The following is a 15515-nucleotide window of genomic DNA, read 5'->3' on the forward strand; positions in this document are numbered from 1 at the left end:
TCCGGCCCCGAGCGTAATCGCTAGGTCTCTTCTGCGGTGAGCTCTCATCCTCGTTGCCCCTGCAGGCGGGCCTGGCTGGGAAGGACATTTCCGGCTCTCTGGTCTTGGCCGGTGCCCTGTGGTGCGGCCCGGCGTCCTCTTTCACAGCCTCCTCTCAGCTCCTGCGCTCAGAATGCCGCCGGAGCTACTGTGTGACAGGTTTGAAAATGAACTAGTCTCCCCGGCCGCCCCCAGATGTGTCTGCATCAGGCTGACAACTTCTTTAGAAGAGTCGATGAACGGTTCACAAAGTGGCGTTTCTACGTGAGCGCATGCTGGATGGATATCCTCCAAGGGCACTGGCAATATTAGCACTAACAAGCTGGAAATGCGCGAACCGGCTGCCGTCTGCGCCTGCGGAGCACAACCAGTGAGGGGCCCCGAATCAAAGTCTCCAAGCCCTTGTTCCAACCGAGTTTCAACAGCCTCGGTTTCGCTTTTGACACCTGTTGCCTCAAATAGGCAACTGCTTAACTGAGCTTCTAAATTTAAGTTTGATTTGTCAAATTTAAAATTCGGTTCTTGCTAAATGCTAAATGTAGTTCCGGCCCTTAAATATCAACACATTTAATCTTCACAGCAGCCCTATTGTACGCAGTAGGTACCGTCACTATCATCTTCCCCGATATGCGGATAGGGAAACAAAGGCATGGAGAAGTTAAGTAGCGTCCCCCGGTCACGTGACTAATCAGCGGTAGAACTGGGATTCCAGCCCAGGCAGTCCAGCCCCAAGCCCAAGCTCTATAACTACCACCTACGCTCCTCTGTATAGCAAAGCTGTACCGCTGGACTTTTCCACCAATGCTGGGCCCCGAGAGTTAGGAGACAGAGCGGAGAAGGAGGGCTGTAGTAAGGAGTGTCAGGGTGTTCTGATGTCGCAGGTGCCATCTCGGAACCATGGGGCCCACACGATGTCTCCCGGTTCTGAGCGGATGTCTCACTCTAACAGGTGACTGGGTGACTCGCCTTGTCTGGGAGGTGCTCTCAACCTTGTCCTCCCTAGGCTCCCAAAGGGCCCAGCTTCAGATGCCCTGCCGCAGCTCTCTGAGACTTCCACACTTCCTGAGTGGGCCTTTCTGCGAGGGGACCTCTCAGGTGACTGCCCTCCACACCTGTGTGTCCCAGCACCTGGCCCTGGGTCTAATACATGTGGGCACTCAGAACATACCTGCCCGATGAAAAAATGAATCCCTCCCATTAACACTTGAAATGAATTAAATGTTGATGGAGTGGGAAAGAAAGACAGAAAATCTTTGCAGTTCCTTCTGCAAATGCCACACATGATAACAGCGGTATCATTATTATCAGTGGGCCCCCAAGGTAATAAGGGAGCTGTTTTCTCCATCTTCAGACAATAAGATGGAAGCCCCAGAGAGGTTAAGTGACCTGTGCAGGGTCTTCAAACTCCAGACACAACCTCCAAGCTGTGTGATGCCTGCTTATCTGTGTCGTCTGCTGTAGAAGCAATAGCCACAGGATTGGGCCAAACAGCCCGGCTTCCCAAGCCTAGGCCTGTCTCCAGGGGCGAGACCCCGAGTCCCATAACTGCACATGGTGTGGCGGCACGGGGGGTCTCTCAGTGCCTTTATGGAATGAGCACCGCCAGTCCCCGAGGTTGGGTCCAGAGGATGGTGTGAGAGCCGGGTGGGCAGCACGCTGAGGGCCTGGGCCTGTTACTTTGGGGCCACTGCTTGGTCTGAGACACACGTGTCTCTGCCAGACAGGCCTTGGTTCCTGACATGGCGACTGGCCTGGAACTGGTCCCCCAGGGCTTGTGCAGCCTCCTTCCCACCAGGCTCTCTCTGCCTGGAAAGGAGGAGAGCATAATCACCGGCTTCCCCTCCCACAGGATGTGATTCCCAGAGGTCTCTGACTCGCCGTGGGAAACCTGGCCCATCCTGAGCCCTCGACCCCGGGTCGTGGGATCTCAGGGTCCAGGCCTGTGTGGCAGGGACAGAGTCACAGCTTTCACAGCACCGGGCCCCTCTTTAGTTAGCGCCACCTCTGAGATTCCAGGCGCACTCAGGGAAATCGCTGAGACAGCCAACCAAACAGGCTGTAGCTGGGGAGTGTGTGGCTTAGCGGCAGGTTAGAAGGAGGGGAAGGATCCCTGATTACTCCGGGGGAGGGCAGGGGCCGGCCACCAGCCCCCCTCTCCGCCCAGGTGTCTCCTCATGCCCCTGCCCTTGCTTCCCTCACATTGAAGCTCTTACACTGGGCACTGGGCTCTCAAGCACAAATTCGAGCAAGAAGATGCGGCAGTTTTGGTAGGAATGTGGAGACCACAGGTGGATTGTGGAAACGGCTCTCGACCTGCAGACCAAAGACCTGAGTTAGAATCCTGGCTCTGCCACTTGCTGGCGTGTCGTGCTGGGCAAGTCAGGTACTCTCCCTGTGTCTCAACTTCATCCTCTTTAAAATGGAGATAAAAACATCTTCCTGACCTCCATCAGGACTAGATGTGAAGATTAAATACAAAAGGACTCAGTACCAGTAAATGCTCAAGAAATACTCATAAAGTCAAAGTTGGGCTACATGATGGCAGACTTCCTGCATGTAAAGAACAATGCCCTGTGTTCATAAAGGAAGAAGTTGGGAGACGAACTTCTTGAGAAAAAAGGAGATTTCAGCTGGATGCAAGAAAACGACTCTTGTCTGTCTGGGTTATTGATTCTATAGTGGACCTCTAGGGAGGTCCGAGGGGCTCAGCCCTGGAAACATACAAGAGAGAAGACAGACAAATGTTCTGGGTGGGGCTATACACCTGCCTGAATCTGTGGGATGTTTGGGAGTCCCTTCTGGCTTTGAAAATGGCTGCTTCTCTAACTAATGACCACAGAGAATTGTCCTCTAGTTTCAATGGTGAAATAACTGCTAACCTACAAATTTCAAAATAATATTTCCTCTTTTTTCTTAACCTACCTCTGAAAAAAATTATGGGCTACTCCTTTTGAGAGCTACATGGCCACAATCTTAAAAGGCTTCTTAGCTAGGTATATCACTGATAAAGGAAACAGTCCTTAATTTCAAACTCATTCATTCATTCATATAATTGCAACTGTGAGCTGTCTTCTGCTTCACAGTGAATTACAAAAGCGAAATGTGGCTTCCTACACCTGCCTTCCTGGTCAAAACAGGAGGGTCCACAGTGGACGCGTCCCTTTTCCAGCTCACCTGTTTTACAAAGAAATAGTTACTGTCCCTAAGAGGAAACTGAACTTCTAACATAAAATGTTAGCGACTGAATCCCTGCGAGGCCAGTGTGACTGCCTTAATTCCGCTTTCCCAGATGAATGAGAATCCATTCCAACAGGTCTATATTCAAGGCTGGGGAATAATGGGGGGAAAGGTATGGGGCTTGTGAGCCTTGGATCAGGAATATCCAAATTAGCTTAATGACTTTAAAACAAAGTAATTAAACCGTGCTTTAACCACGTACTGAGGCGAGGTACTCATAGTCATACCGCCTGGTACAGCCACCCCTGCAGACTTCAGTCACTGAGTCAGCAACAGGGCCCGGAAGGAATAGCTCCATGATACACCACCTCCTGGTGTAACTGCTTGGGAGTACGTCTTCTCTGACACACGGGGCCGAGACTGTGTCTAGCCGCCCCCTTGTGCCCAGATCATTGCACTTAAGACATATGCATTGAACGAACAGATGAGTGGCCAGGTTCCTTGTATTCAAGCAGAAGATTGTCAGAGCATTTCAGAAGAATAATGGCTAAACCTTACTATGTGCCAGGCACCATCTAAGTACCATAGAGACACTAACACATTTAACTAACAGTCATTCTATGAAATAGGTACTATTATTATCATCCCCGTTTTACAGTTGAGAAACCAAGACATTAAATAACTTGCCCTAAGTCACACTCTAAATGGCAGACCCAGGATTTGGACTGTTTGCCCCAAGTGTCCTTTGTGTTGAAACATCATGCTGGGCTCCCTCCCTAAAGAACAGGTTCTGTTCTGTTCTTGGAAATATTCAGGGATGCAGAAGGATGATGCCCATTATAAAATCCATCATCCTGAACACGAAAAAGCTGCCCTTGACTCCGGAAGAAACTTCCCCAGCTTTTGTCAACTCAATTATTAATTTATTCTGGGCATGTCTTTTGAGCTTTGCTCCTCCATAGACACAAAGAACATCCTCCTCACAAAAACTTTTTGTATTCTTGAACATAGGCATTAAGCCACAATTTTGACTTCTCTTGTTTATGTAAAAACTCCAATCCATTTGATTTTTCTTGCAGGACCCAGTTTTCGTTCCTTCAATCTTTCTCTTTTTATCTCCAAACCTGCTCTAAAACATAGAAACGATCCCTGTATGTACATTCTTATTCATAAATCCCGTTATGTGGGTTTTTCCATCAGAAAACCACAGTGCCATCTTGTGTGTTCGGCTTCCATTCAGATCTTCTCCCTCTACAACCCTGTGCCTAGACAGTTTCTGCCTGCCCTTTATGTGAGTTAGTCTTTCGCCTTCAAGTTTACTTTCTACCTGAATTCGGGTCTGTGTGGTTGAGTTTCATCCTCTTTGTGAATTTATGATTTGTCACATGTGGTTCTCCTCTTCCAGAGTACTGGCAACATCACCTTATTTATTGCCATTCATCTCTTCTCGGCTGCTGAAAGCAGTCACTGAAGCTGTCGAGGAGAAATCCCCTGTTGCAGTCTGTGTATAATGATACTTATACATCCACAGATAACCCAGGGGGCAGCCATAGTCCCCGTCCTGTGACACGGCGACACACCCAGAGAAGGAAGATCCGTAGTGTCCAAGTAGCAGCAGCCAGTGGCACTCTGGAGGGATTTGACTTTCTCGGCCACACATCAGGCAGCAAGAAGAGTATCCCTACCTCCACCCCCATCTCCACCCCAACCCCTACAGTAATAGATAATGAGCCCTGAAACACAAGGCCCCATCCATCCCAAGTGTCTGTCATACGATCTAATTTGTCATAGAGTTCAGAGCATAGATGGAAAAATCACCCAGGCCACCCGGATCTCTGCTGGAGAGGGCGGCGGGCCATAACGACCCTCTTCTCTCCTAGCAGGGTAGCTCTGCCTTCCAGGTAACAAGGCCTGAGGGGGCCGAGTCGGAATCTTTAGTGTTATTTAGCTACAGTTAAAGAGACTACACCCACTCAAAGCAGAGCTCCTAAGAAGAGTGTGCATTTTGCCTAGAATATGTTAACTATGAGGAAGTGCAGAGAAAAACCTCTCCCAAGAGGCCCCAGGTAGCCAAACAAAGGCTAGGGTGCCGGAGAGAGGAGAGGTGTGTTCAACAGAGGCCACAGAGAGGGGCTTACAATGGCTGGGGCCCCCAACAAAAGAAGGAAGCTTTTACAAAGAAAGAGCGGTGGCCGTACTGAATTTCTAAGTAGTGGGTGAGTTAGTTGCTTATACAGAAGGTGAATTTCAGGCCACAAATTCATCTATGCAAGAGCTACAACTTTATTTTCTAGAACTGAACCTAGATTTTACCACTGGATGGTGGAAACTGGGTCTGACAATGAATGGTCTCCCCTCCCCCACCCACCGTCCCTCGGGATCCGGCGTCTTGCTGGTTCTCAGGTATGATGTGTGAAGTGTGCATCTGGTCAGAGTTATCATCATCACCTATCCATGCTGGCATTTGCAGAGAAGTCCGTCATTCTGTCTGGACTCTAGCTTTATGCCAGGGTCACCACTGGTCCCCTTCATCCCAACTGCTGGACTTCTTCAGATCTGCCCCCTCCACTAGCCTTGTCCGTGTTCCTCAAAACCACAGAGAACTCGGTGGGGCCTCCTCACACTCTTCTCTGCCCTAGTCTTCCTGCACCAGAGGATTCGCCAAGAGAATCTGAGGTCTTTCCATTTTCATGAGTTTTAGAACAAAGCACGAATCCCCTATACTCTGGGACTCCCTGAAACTGTGGAGTTTCTCTACGTGGGCTTGCTTTCGCGCACGTGCACATGTACACACAAACACATACACACAGGCACAGAGCTTATTCTCAGGGACTTGCCAGAAGCTAAACTCTTTGTTTCTCCCTGGGAGTGGGGCAGAGACGCCGAGGGTTTAGGCTATCCTTTCTCTTACTAGACATTCTTCCAAAATTTTTGTCTATGGTATAAAGTTCATCTTTCTCATTTATTCAAGATTTAGGCTTTCTGTGCTCTTGAAGCTATGAGTTTGTCCTTTGAGTCTTGTCTCTGCTTCTCTTATGAATCATCCCTCCCCTGGGGGGCAATGAATGCTTCGAATTGAATAAAGGGAAGGCAGAGCATGCAGGGAAATGCTGACGAGGGGAGGGAACCCTATTTACTATCTCAAAGCTTTGAAACCACCTGTCAGTCAGAAGCCCACTTAGTCTGAAGGTTGTGGGAACTCCAGGTTGTAGAAAACTAAGGATCCAGGCTAAACATTCTTGCTCCATAGAGCAAATGCTATGGGAAACTCTCAGGGGTAGTATCAATAAATTATCAGTTTTAAGAGATGGCACAGAGCACTGAGGACCAGACAGAAGTTTCTCTGTTCTGGGGTTGCACTTTCTGACACAGGGCTGGTCAATTTTCATATGCAATTTCGCTTTCCGTTACAACCAGACACTTCCCTGGGAAACTTTCAATTTCTTTATTCAAAATGTTTATTGTTTCCTTTGAAGAGCTGCTTTGTGGCTGGAGTTCTCATCTGACTCATTTTATAGGATAATCCTATAATTGAGGGTATGCACCAAATGGCCTAAGAAACACTTGTGGAATAACGGCACTCTGCTCTCCACATTAGAAGCCATGTATGCACAGGGCTTACTCACCCTCCTTGAATCCCGCTTCAGATGGCTATGAGTTCCTGGAGATCCTGAAGCAGGTTGCTCGGGACAACACGGACAACCCTGACCTGAGCATCGTGTGGATCGACCCAGACGACTTTCCTCTGGTGAGTGGCTCAGACTGGGGCCCCGTCCCTGGCCACCTTCACAGCCTCATGTTTGTGTTTAGTGTGAGACCTGGATGCACGAAGGAGGATGTGAAATAGGAGGGGCACTTGCAGAAGCTCAGTGGCTGTCCCCACCCGCTGTGGGAGATCTTAGCCCCTGGGGCAACATTGAACTTAGGGCCTGGTGCCTACCCGACATGGTTAGACTTATTGTTCTCGCCCCCTAGAGGCCAGAAGTCCTTCTGCAGGGCCCACTCAAGGGTGTTGGGTGAAATTCTTCTGCCAGCAGCTCCATAGCTGCCCTTCACCCCACCACCACACCACCCCTTACTATAACCTCTTTCATTTTCTGGGTGGAGACCATCGCTGTGAGGCAACCTGAGTTACTAAGTAATAAATGTGCAGAGATGAACATTTTGCATAGAGTTAAGAACAACCTCTGCTGGAAATTCCCTGGCAGTCCAGCGGTTAGGACTCTGCACTTCCTCTGCAGGGTGCACGGGTTCAATCCCTGGTGGGGGAACTAAGACCCCGCAAGCCTCGCAGCCAGGAAAAAAAAAAAACCCTCAGGGAGGGCAGAGACCCTGCCTGTCTCGTTCAGCATGTTCTCCCAGGTCCTTAAAGCCCAAACTCTTGCTGGGTCAGTGATCAATGGCCAGAAAGCCTTGCTTATGCTTTGTTTTAAAGAGAATAAACAGAATTTGTACAATACATGAGCCCAGTGGTAATGATAGTGAGGGTGGCTAATAGACTATCTGCCTAAAACTATGGTAAATTCTTTCCATGCATCATCTCATCCAATCCTCCAAACAACCCTGTGAAGTACAGACTATTATAATCCCTATCTTTTTTTTTTTTTTTTTTGCGGTACGCGGGCCTCTCACTGTTGCGGCCTCTCCCGTTGCGGAGCACAGGCTCCGGACGCCCAGGCTCAGCGGCCATGGCTCACGGACTCATCCGCTCCACGGTATGTGGGATCTTCCCGGACCGGGGCACGAACCCGTGTCCCCTGCATCGGCAGGCGGACTCTCAACCACTGTGCCACCAGGGAAGCCCTATAATCCCTATCTTACAGGTGAAAAGAATGACAGCTGGAGAGGTTAAAGCTGTAAGTGGTAGATATACTCTTCCAGTCTCCATGAGACCATATATTTGTTTGGGAGACTTTTTTTTTTCTTTCTTTCTTTTTTTTTTTGGCTGTGTTGGGTCTTAGTTGCAGCATGCAGGATCTACACTGAGGCATGCGGGATCTTTTCCTTGCAGTGTGTGGGCTTCTCTACAGTTGCGGCACACGATCTTCTTCTCTAGTGGGCTTCTCTCTAGTTGTGGTGTGCAGGTTTTTCTCTCTCTAGTTGTGGCGCACGGGCTCCAGAGCGCGAGGGCTCTGCAGTTTTGCGGCACGCGGGCTCTCTCGTTGAGGCGTGAGAGCTCAGTAGTTGTGGCACGAGGGCCCAGTTGCCCTGCAGCATGTGGGATCTTAGTTCCCCGACCAGGGATTGAACCTGCGCCCTCTGCATTGGAAGGCGGATTCTTCACCACTGGACCCCCAGGGAAGTCCCATGTTTGGGAGACTTTCTACCACTGAATATCTCCATTTTCTTAGCCCCATGGCCCCTTACTTTTTTAGTCCTGCCCTAGTCAGAGATTAGTCCTCATGCAACCCAAGTCTGGCTGAATGAAGAAGCCCTCTTCTTACTCGTGTGCCCACTTACAGCACACCACTGCTTTCCCGGGCATCTCACGAGCAGAGTGGTGCAAGGTAAGGGATTTTTAAGTGAGACATTGAAAGAGAGGTGGAGGGAAATGGCTCATTCATCACACATAAACTGTAAAAAGCCACAAGTGACTTGGGAATCAGCTTTGGACTATCTCTGTAATATTCTTCCTTACAGCTGTAGAAGCTTTTATATTACATGCTTTCACAGTTTGTGTTATGACTTTTTTTTTTTCGTGTTTATTTAAAGTGCTGAACGCTGGGGCCAAGTCTTCAATTTCCTCAGTGCCCACAGCTGTTTTGGAGACCTGTAACCAATGGTTACCTAATTACTGTGATGGGATGGCAGGTGGGTCCAGCCACAAAAAGTGGCTTTAACAGGGAATGCCTTCTGCCTGCTGTCTAATTTTATTTTTTGTTGATAACAGCTTGTTGCCTATTGGGAAAAGACTTTCAAGATTGACCTATTCAAGCCCCAGATTGGAGTGGTGAATGTTACAGATGTAAGTATACCTCATGAAAGTTTGCTCGGGTGCCCTCAGCCTGCCCTGGTTTCTGCCATGCAGCCCAGACTATGAGATCATGTATAGGAGCCTGGCCCCATGTGAAATGAGCAGGACCCTTGGCCTTGCCAAAGCTCAGGAGACTTGCCAGTGTGGCCCAATCCTAGTCTGAGCCAGTCCCAGCCTATTGTTCCATGGTTCTCTTCCATGGGCACATTTCCTTGCTTTGGGAGCCAGCCTAACCTGGTTCACTGACTATTTAGAACTTTCCACACAAGTAAACTCTCCTATATTTTCTTCCAAAGCCCAACAAGATGTCTTTGCACAAGGGAACCCACACCGGGAGTTGTTATTGCTCAATGGGTGATGGGGAAGCTGTGGCCCAGAAGCCCATGGAGGCAATCACCATTGTGTGTGTGTATGTGTGTGTGTGTGTGTGTGTGTGTGTATGTTCATGAATATATGGATATATATGATATATAGGATCTATATGAAACTTCTGGTAGGACAGCCATGAAACTACCACCAATGAGACTAGGGACGGGGTCAGGGCAGCCAGAAATACTTTTGCTTTTCACCTTGTATCCTACTGTTTTGTTTTAAAATGTTTTAACTTAAGCAGAATTTTAAATTATTATTATTTATTATTATTATTAATCTTAAAAGTAGAGTTAAGAAATGTAGAATTTCCCAGGTGACTGAACATCTACCAACAGGATAAAAGGACATTGCTAACTGGCCATACATACATACAATAGAAAAATATATATATATATGCAATGGAATACACCTTTCCTTTTAGGTTGCACAAACAGGATACTACACACGCCATTCTGCAGCTAAGCGTTTCCATTTAACAGTGTGCACATACTCCTGACAAGTGTAAGTGACCTGGAGCCCACTCAGCACAGCTGCTTGGAGCCCCCTGGCCTTGCTGACCCTTCGTGCACTCACTCACTCACTCATTCTGTCTCTGGCTGCAGGCTGACAGTGTCTGGATGGAGATTCCAGACGGTGATGACCTGCCCACAGCTGAGGAGCTGGAAGACTGGATTGAGGATGTGCTTTCTGGGAAGATAAACACTGAGGATGATGACGGCGAAGATGAAGAGGATGAAGAGGATGACGACGACGATGATGACAATGACAATTCTGACGAAGAGGATGATGACAGTGATGACGATGAGGACTAGCCCCCAACTCCAGCTGATTTTCATGAAAACAGAAGTACAGCTACCCACCCCCATGGAGACAGCACAAGGTAGCCGCAAGCAGCCCTGGCCCACGTCCAGCCAGCTCCTTTCCCTCTTCCAACATCTCTTTTCCCACCTCCTTCTCACCAGGAGATGTGCAACTCAGCAAATGCCTTTCTAAATCCAGCAATCCCACTCAGCAAGAACAGTGGGGAATTTTTCCCATGTCGACGGTCTTGATTGTCATGAAAAAACTCTCGTTCTTTGCCAGATCACCAGTGGCCATGGCAATGCCCGAATCTGGCAGTCTGGGGAGAGCAATCCCCAAACACCTTGACTCAAATTTACCTGTTGTCTTTGACTATGGCAGTAACAGAATTCACAGCTTGCTAACTCACAAGCATGGTGTGACCTTATAACCAGAGCCCGGGGAAGACACACAATCCACGTAGCCCCCATGCCTACAACGTCAGTTAGGATCCCTCCTAAAGCCAAGAGAATCCCTCTTAGGGAAGGCTCAGCCTTGAAAACAAGTTTATAAATCAGCTTCTCTTGGTTCTATTAAACTTATTTTAAGTGTAGGTCAGACCATTATGAACTCACATCCAAACCTTTGGATGGCTATTGAGGGGTAGGTCTTGAAAAACATGTGTACTGATGTCACCATCATTTCTAGTATATTAGGATACTGGGACGGGAGGTTGATTTGCTCTCTGAACTTCCCTCTAGGTGACTGTCTTGCATAGACACACAGGGGTTTGTTTTAATTCTTTCTGATGGCTTTAGGTCTCTGATTGGGTCAGCTGGCATCCTAGCCTGAGCTGGGATCCTGATAACCCCCCTCTTTTTTTTTTTTTTTTTTGTGGTACGCGGGCCTCTCACTGTTGTGGCTTCTCCCGCTGCAGAGCACAGGCTCCGGACGCGCAGGCTCAGCGGCCGTGGCTCATGGGCCCAGCCGCTCCGCGGCATGTGGGATCTTCCCGGACCGGGACACGAACCCGTGTCCCCTGCATCAGCAGGCGGACTCTCAACCACTGCGCCACCAGGGAAGCCCCCATATCCCCTCTTTTGCTCCTAGTCAGCCTTCCCATTCAGAGTCAAAGTTGGTTTAACCAGAGGGCAATTAACTCTCCATCTATCAGTGCTCCCACAGTTGAACAGAACAATAATAATTAGAGTTCATAATGATACCCTGAGGCACTGAAAAAAATCCCTCAGTGCCTTCCGAACTATCTAAAAGTTATATTGTGCTCGGTAGTTTTAGTGTTAAGTGTGCATTATAATGTTCTAATTTATTTTCTCAATCTTTTAACACACGTGTAAGACACTGCAAATTCTTTGAAAATAGGGCAATCCTTTATGGAATAGTAGCTAACTAACTCTGTCATTAAAGTTATATTTTGAAAATACTGAGACTGTCTTGAACATCCTCTCCTGAGTTTTTGTTTCTGCTCATTATCTCTGGGCGCCTGTTCTTCCTCTCTATTCTTTCTTCGTTTTCCTTTCTGGCCCCTCTTCCTCTGCCTGCCCTTGAAATGTTAGTCTTCCACAGGATCACTCAGCTCTAACATTCTTCCAAGACAGTTTATCATCCACACCCATCAGCTAATAACTTCCAAGTCTGGGTCTCTAACCTTGACCTCTGTCCTTAGCTTTAGACTCACTCATTCAACTGCTTCTGGACATCTTGGTTTGGACGTCGCACAAGTTCTTCAGACAACATCACAAAAGCCAAACTCATTACCTTCTCCCCTAAACGTCTCCTCCTCTTCTTGGAGCCCCAGTTCAAATGATTAATATCACCATCTGTCCAATTGCCTGGGTGGTCCGAAGGGGTCCCCTTCCCCTCTGCTCCCATGGCATTTTGTGTATACCCCAAATCCTGGCACTCGTCATTTAAATGGTAGCACATATCTGTATGTCTGTCCTTTCACTAAAACACAGGCTCCTTGGAGACAAGGAATTTATTTACTGTTGTATCCCCAACACCTAGCACTTTGCTCAGCATGAAGTAGATACTCATTTATTGAACTGATGGGTGAATAACTGTTTGATCAGCACTGTTGGATCACAGTGCTTCCAAGGCCTCCTTAGTTTTATCCCTTCGCCTCACAAAACAAGGCAGACACTTCCCAAGCTGGGCTATGTTGCCATCCAGACAGGCCCAAATAAGTTCCTGGCGAGGTGAGTTTTCAAAGTGATCTTTGAAGCTAACCTTTCAAATAGCCAAGGAATGTGCTCTGTCATGAAAGTGGTCTATTTCCCAGCCCAGGAAAATTCCCTGGTTCTTACAGGCCTGAGTAATGTGCATGAAGTTTAAATCATGCTATGCTGCTCCTGTGCTGGAAGCACTGAGTGTTAAACTAGTACTATCTGTAAGTAGTAGTGCTGTTTAGTTATTGGTCTAAAACTTTCTCAGCTGTTATTTATTGAATGTTTGGTGTGTGCCCAGTGCACTATGCTAGATGCTTCACGTGTATTTTCTCGTTTAATCCTTCCAAAGTTCTTATGAGATGAGTTTTGTTATTTTCCCCATTTTACAGATGAGGAAACTGAAGGAGGCACAGAGGCCTCGAGTAATTTTTCCCAGGGTCACACAAATACTTTAAAGGAGTGTAAATATAACCCCATTTTTATAGCTAAATCAAGGATTTAAACTATATTTAATTCCTTAAATTAAGCAATCAAAGGATTCCATTTCTTTTCTTCAGATGGTGTCCCAAAATGGACTCAAGTGACTTTCTCGTAATCCTTTTCACTGCTTAAGCCAAGATGCCCTTTCCCCTTTCATTCTGGAGGCAAGTAATCAATTATACAGTACTAGAAATGTAGGCTAATTAGAACTGTGAGATCTGGCCATCCTGCTAGAAAACAAAATAAAACAAAAAATCATTGTGTTATCAAGAATGCACAATCATTTAAATATATTTCTTTAGAACATCATCTCATAGTTGAAATGAGCTTGTCTCTTCTGTAACAAGGTTGTGTACCTTCCAGGCCCTAGTTTGTATTGCCCAGGAAGCCCTTTCTGTTAATAATGTCACCAGTCACAGGTAATTATCGAATAGCTTTTGATCAATAATCCCTGCTACACCCAGACACACACATCCCTTGAGTGGGCCTGTCTTCAAACTTCCCACTCTCACCAGGGCTCCTCAACCCTGCTCAGTGAGCGTCAGAATCATGTCTGAGCTTATTTTAGAAAACACAGACTCCTGTCACCAGCCCAGACTTACTGATATACCGTCTCCAGAGTTGGGGTCTGACCCTCTCCATTTTTTTCTTTTTTCTTTTTTCTTTTTTTTTTGCGGTACGCGGGCCTCTCACTGTTGTGGCCTCTCCCGCTGCGGAGCACAGGCTCCGGATGCGCAGGCTCAGCGGCCACGGCTCACGGGCCCAGCCGCTCCGCGGTATGTGGGATCTTCCCGGACCGGGGCACGAACCCGTGTGCCCTGCATCGGCAGGCGGACACTCAACCACTGCGCCACCAGGGAAGCCCGACCCTCTCCATTTTAACAAGAGTCACTGGGGATGGATGCAAGTCAGCACTGACCACTGCTCTTGCCACTCCCCCCAGTCATCTCATCCGGCCTACAGCTTCCAACTCTGTCTCTAGCCAGGCCTCTCCTGAGTTCCAAACCCCTCGTTCCAGCCATCTCCCCTGGACAGCATCACCTGGATGTCCCATAGGCACCTTAGACCAACACAGCTTTGGGGCTTTAAGGGGGGAGTGCCCTTAAAAAGTATTGATAGCTCTCTTTTCCTGACTGAGATCTGAACCAACTGAGAAATTAGCTCCAAAAGTCAGCAGTCCAAAATATCGCCCTGATTACAGAGAAGCAGTAATTTGGAGACTAGAGATTAGGAGAATGGGCTTGCCAGCTTCCAGCCTTCAAGTGCAGGTCATCCAGGTGTGCAGAGAGGACCAGTGCTCTCAGCACTCAAGGATGGAGAGGCAGGAGAAAAGGAGTGGAGCCCTCACACTAACTGCACCCTAAGCACTTCACGCTAAGAAACATGGACAAATGGCTACCGCCCATTAACCAGGTAACTTACGCCATCTCAGGACGGGAACAAGGACTGGACAAAAGGCCAGCAGTGTTTTGGGGAAAGTCCTTCACAGAAGCAGAGGAGTGGGGAAGAGGCATCCCCCTCTGACAACGTCCCAGTCAGAAACCTTAGAGCCATTTTGTTGTCTCCCACTTTCGCATCCAATAGGGAGCAGGTCCAGTCCTCTTCTCTTCACTCGCTCTTACTGTGTAATTGTGGCTTTACAATCTCTCAGCTGGGTGACCACCAGTTTCTGACTGTACTTTCATCTCCAGCCGTGCACACTGCAATCAAACGATCTTTTGAAAATGAAAAACTGATCATGTCACACACATGCTTAAAATTCTTCAGAGGTTCTCTATTCCCAATAGGTGCTTAAAATTTGTTGTTGTTGTTGTTTTTAAGATGATGAGTCCAAAGAGCAAGTAATGAATGGAAAGTTTTCTGACGGCCAAACGTGGAGTCTAGACTGTGGGGCATGAGGTTGGGGAGGAACAATGAGGTAGGGCTTGTAAAACTAAAAGTCCTTGAAGAGTCTCTCCTCCACAAGAGGAAAGCGAAGTCTGAGTAGTGTTGACGCTGGGGATATCTGGGCTCAGGGATGAGAAGAGCACTGGCCTAGCTGGGGTGATCCATGCTGCAAGTGGGGAGCGCCATCTTGGAATGATGGCGTCCAAATGCCTCATCTGGATTATAGCACCCAGTTGTTATTGAAGCAGAAGTGGGGTCAGTACCACTGCCAACGAGCTAAGGGGCCAGGACCAGCTTTGTCATGGGGTAAAAACTGATTTCCTTTACAGGACACCGGCGGTCTATGTGAAGTGTCTCTCATCTACCTTACCATCCTCATGTCTCATGACACCTCCCAACCATCTGCCCCTTTGCCGCTCTACCCTTAGAACCTGAAGTTGGCCGAAGCTGCGTGGCTGTTTAACACCTCCAAGCCTTGGCTTATGCTGTTCCACCGACTGGAAAGCCTGTCCTTCCCCATCTGTGCCTGACTGGCAAACTCCTATAGAGATACACTCTGTGACACTTCCAGTCACGCCCCAGGCAAAAGGACCACCTCCTCTGCTGAGGCCTAGCTGCAC

General features: G+C 48.0%; 1 protein-coding gene across 1 annotated transcript in view; it reads left to right on the plus strand.

Annotated features, from left to right (window-relative positions):
• CASQ2 (calsequestrin 2) overlaps positions 1–11784 on the plus strand; it is a 63704-nt gene extending 51920 nt beyond the window's left edge. Inside the window, exons 9-11 of the mRNA XM_060139250.1 lie at positions 6864–6964; positions 9107–9181; positions 10165–11784. Coding sequence (XP_059995233.1) covers positions 6864–6964; positions 9107–9181; positions 10165–10374 — 386 coding nt within the window. The 3' untranslated portion in view covers positions 10375–11784. The remainder of the gene's footprint in view (positions 1–6863; positions 6965–9106; positions 9182–10164) is intronic.
• The last annotated feature ends 3731 nt before the right edge of the window (positions 11785–15515 follow it).

Source organism: Lagenorhynchus albirostris, chromosome 2, assembly GCF_949774975.1.
Source record: "Lagenorhynchus albirostris chromosome 2, mLagAlb1.1, whole genome shotgun sequence".
Taxonomy (NCBI): Eukaryota; Metazoa; Chordata; class Mammalia; order Artiodactyla; family Delphinidae; genus Lagenorhynchus; species Lagenorhynchus albirostris.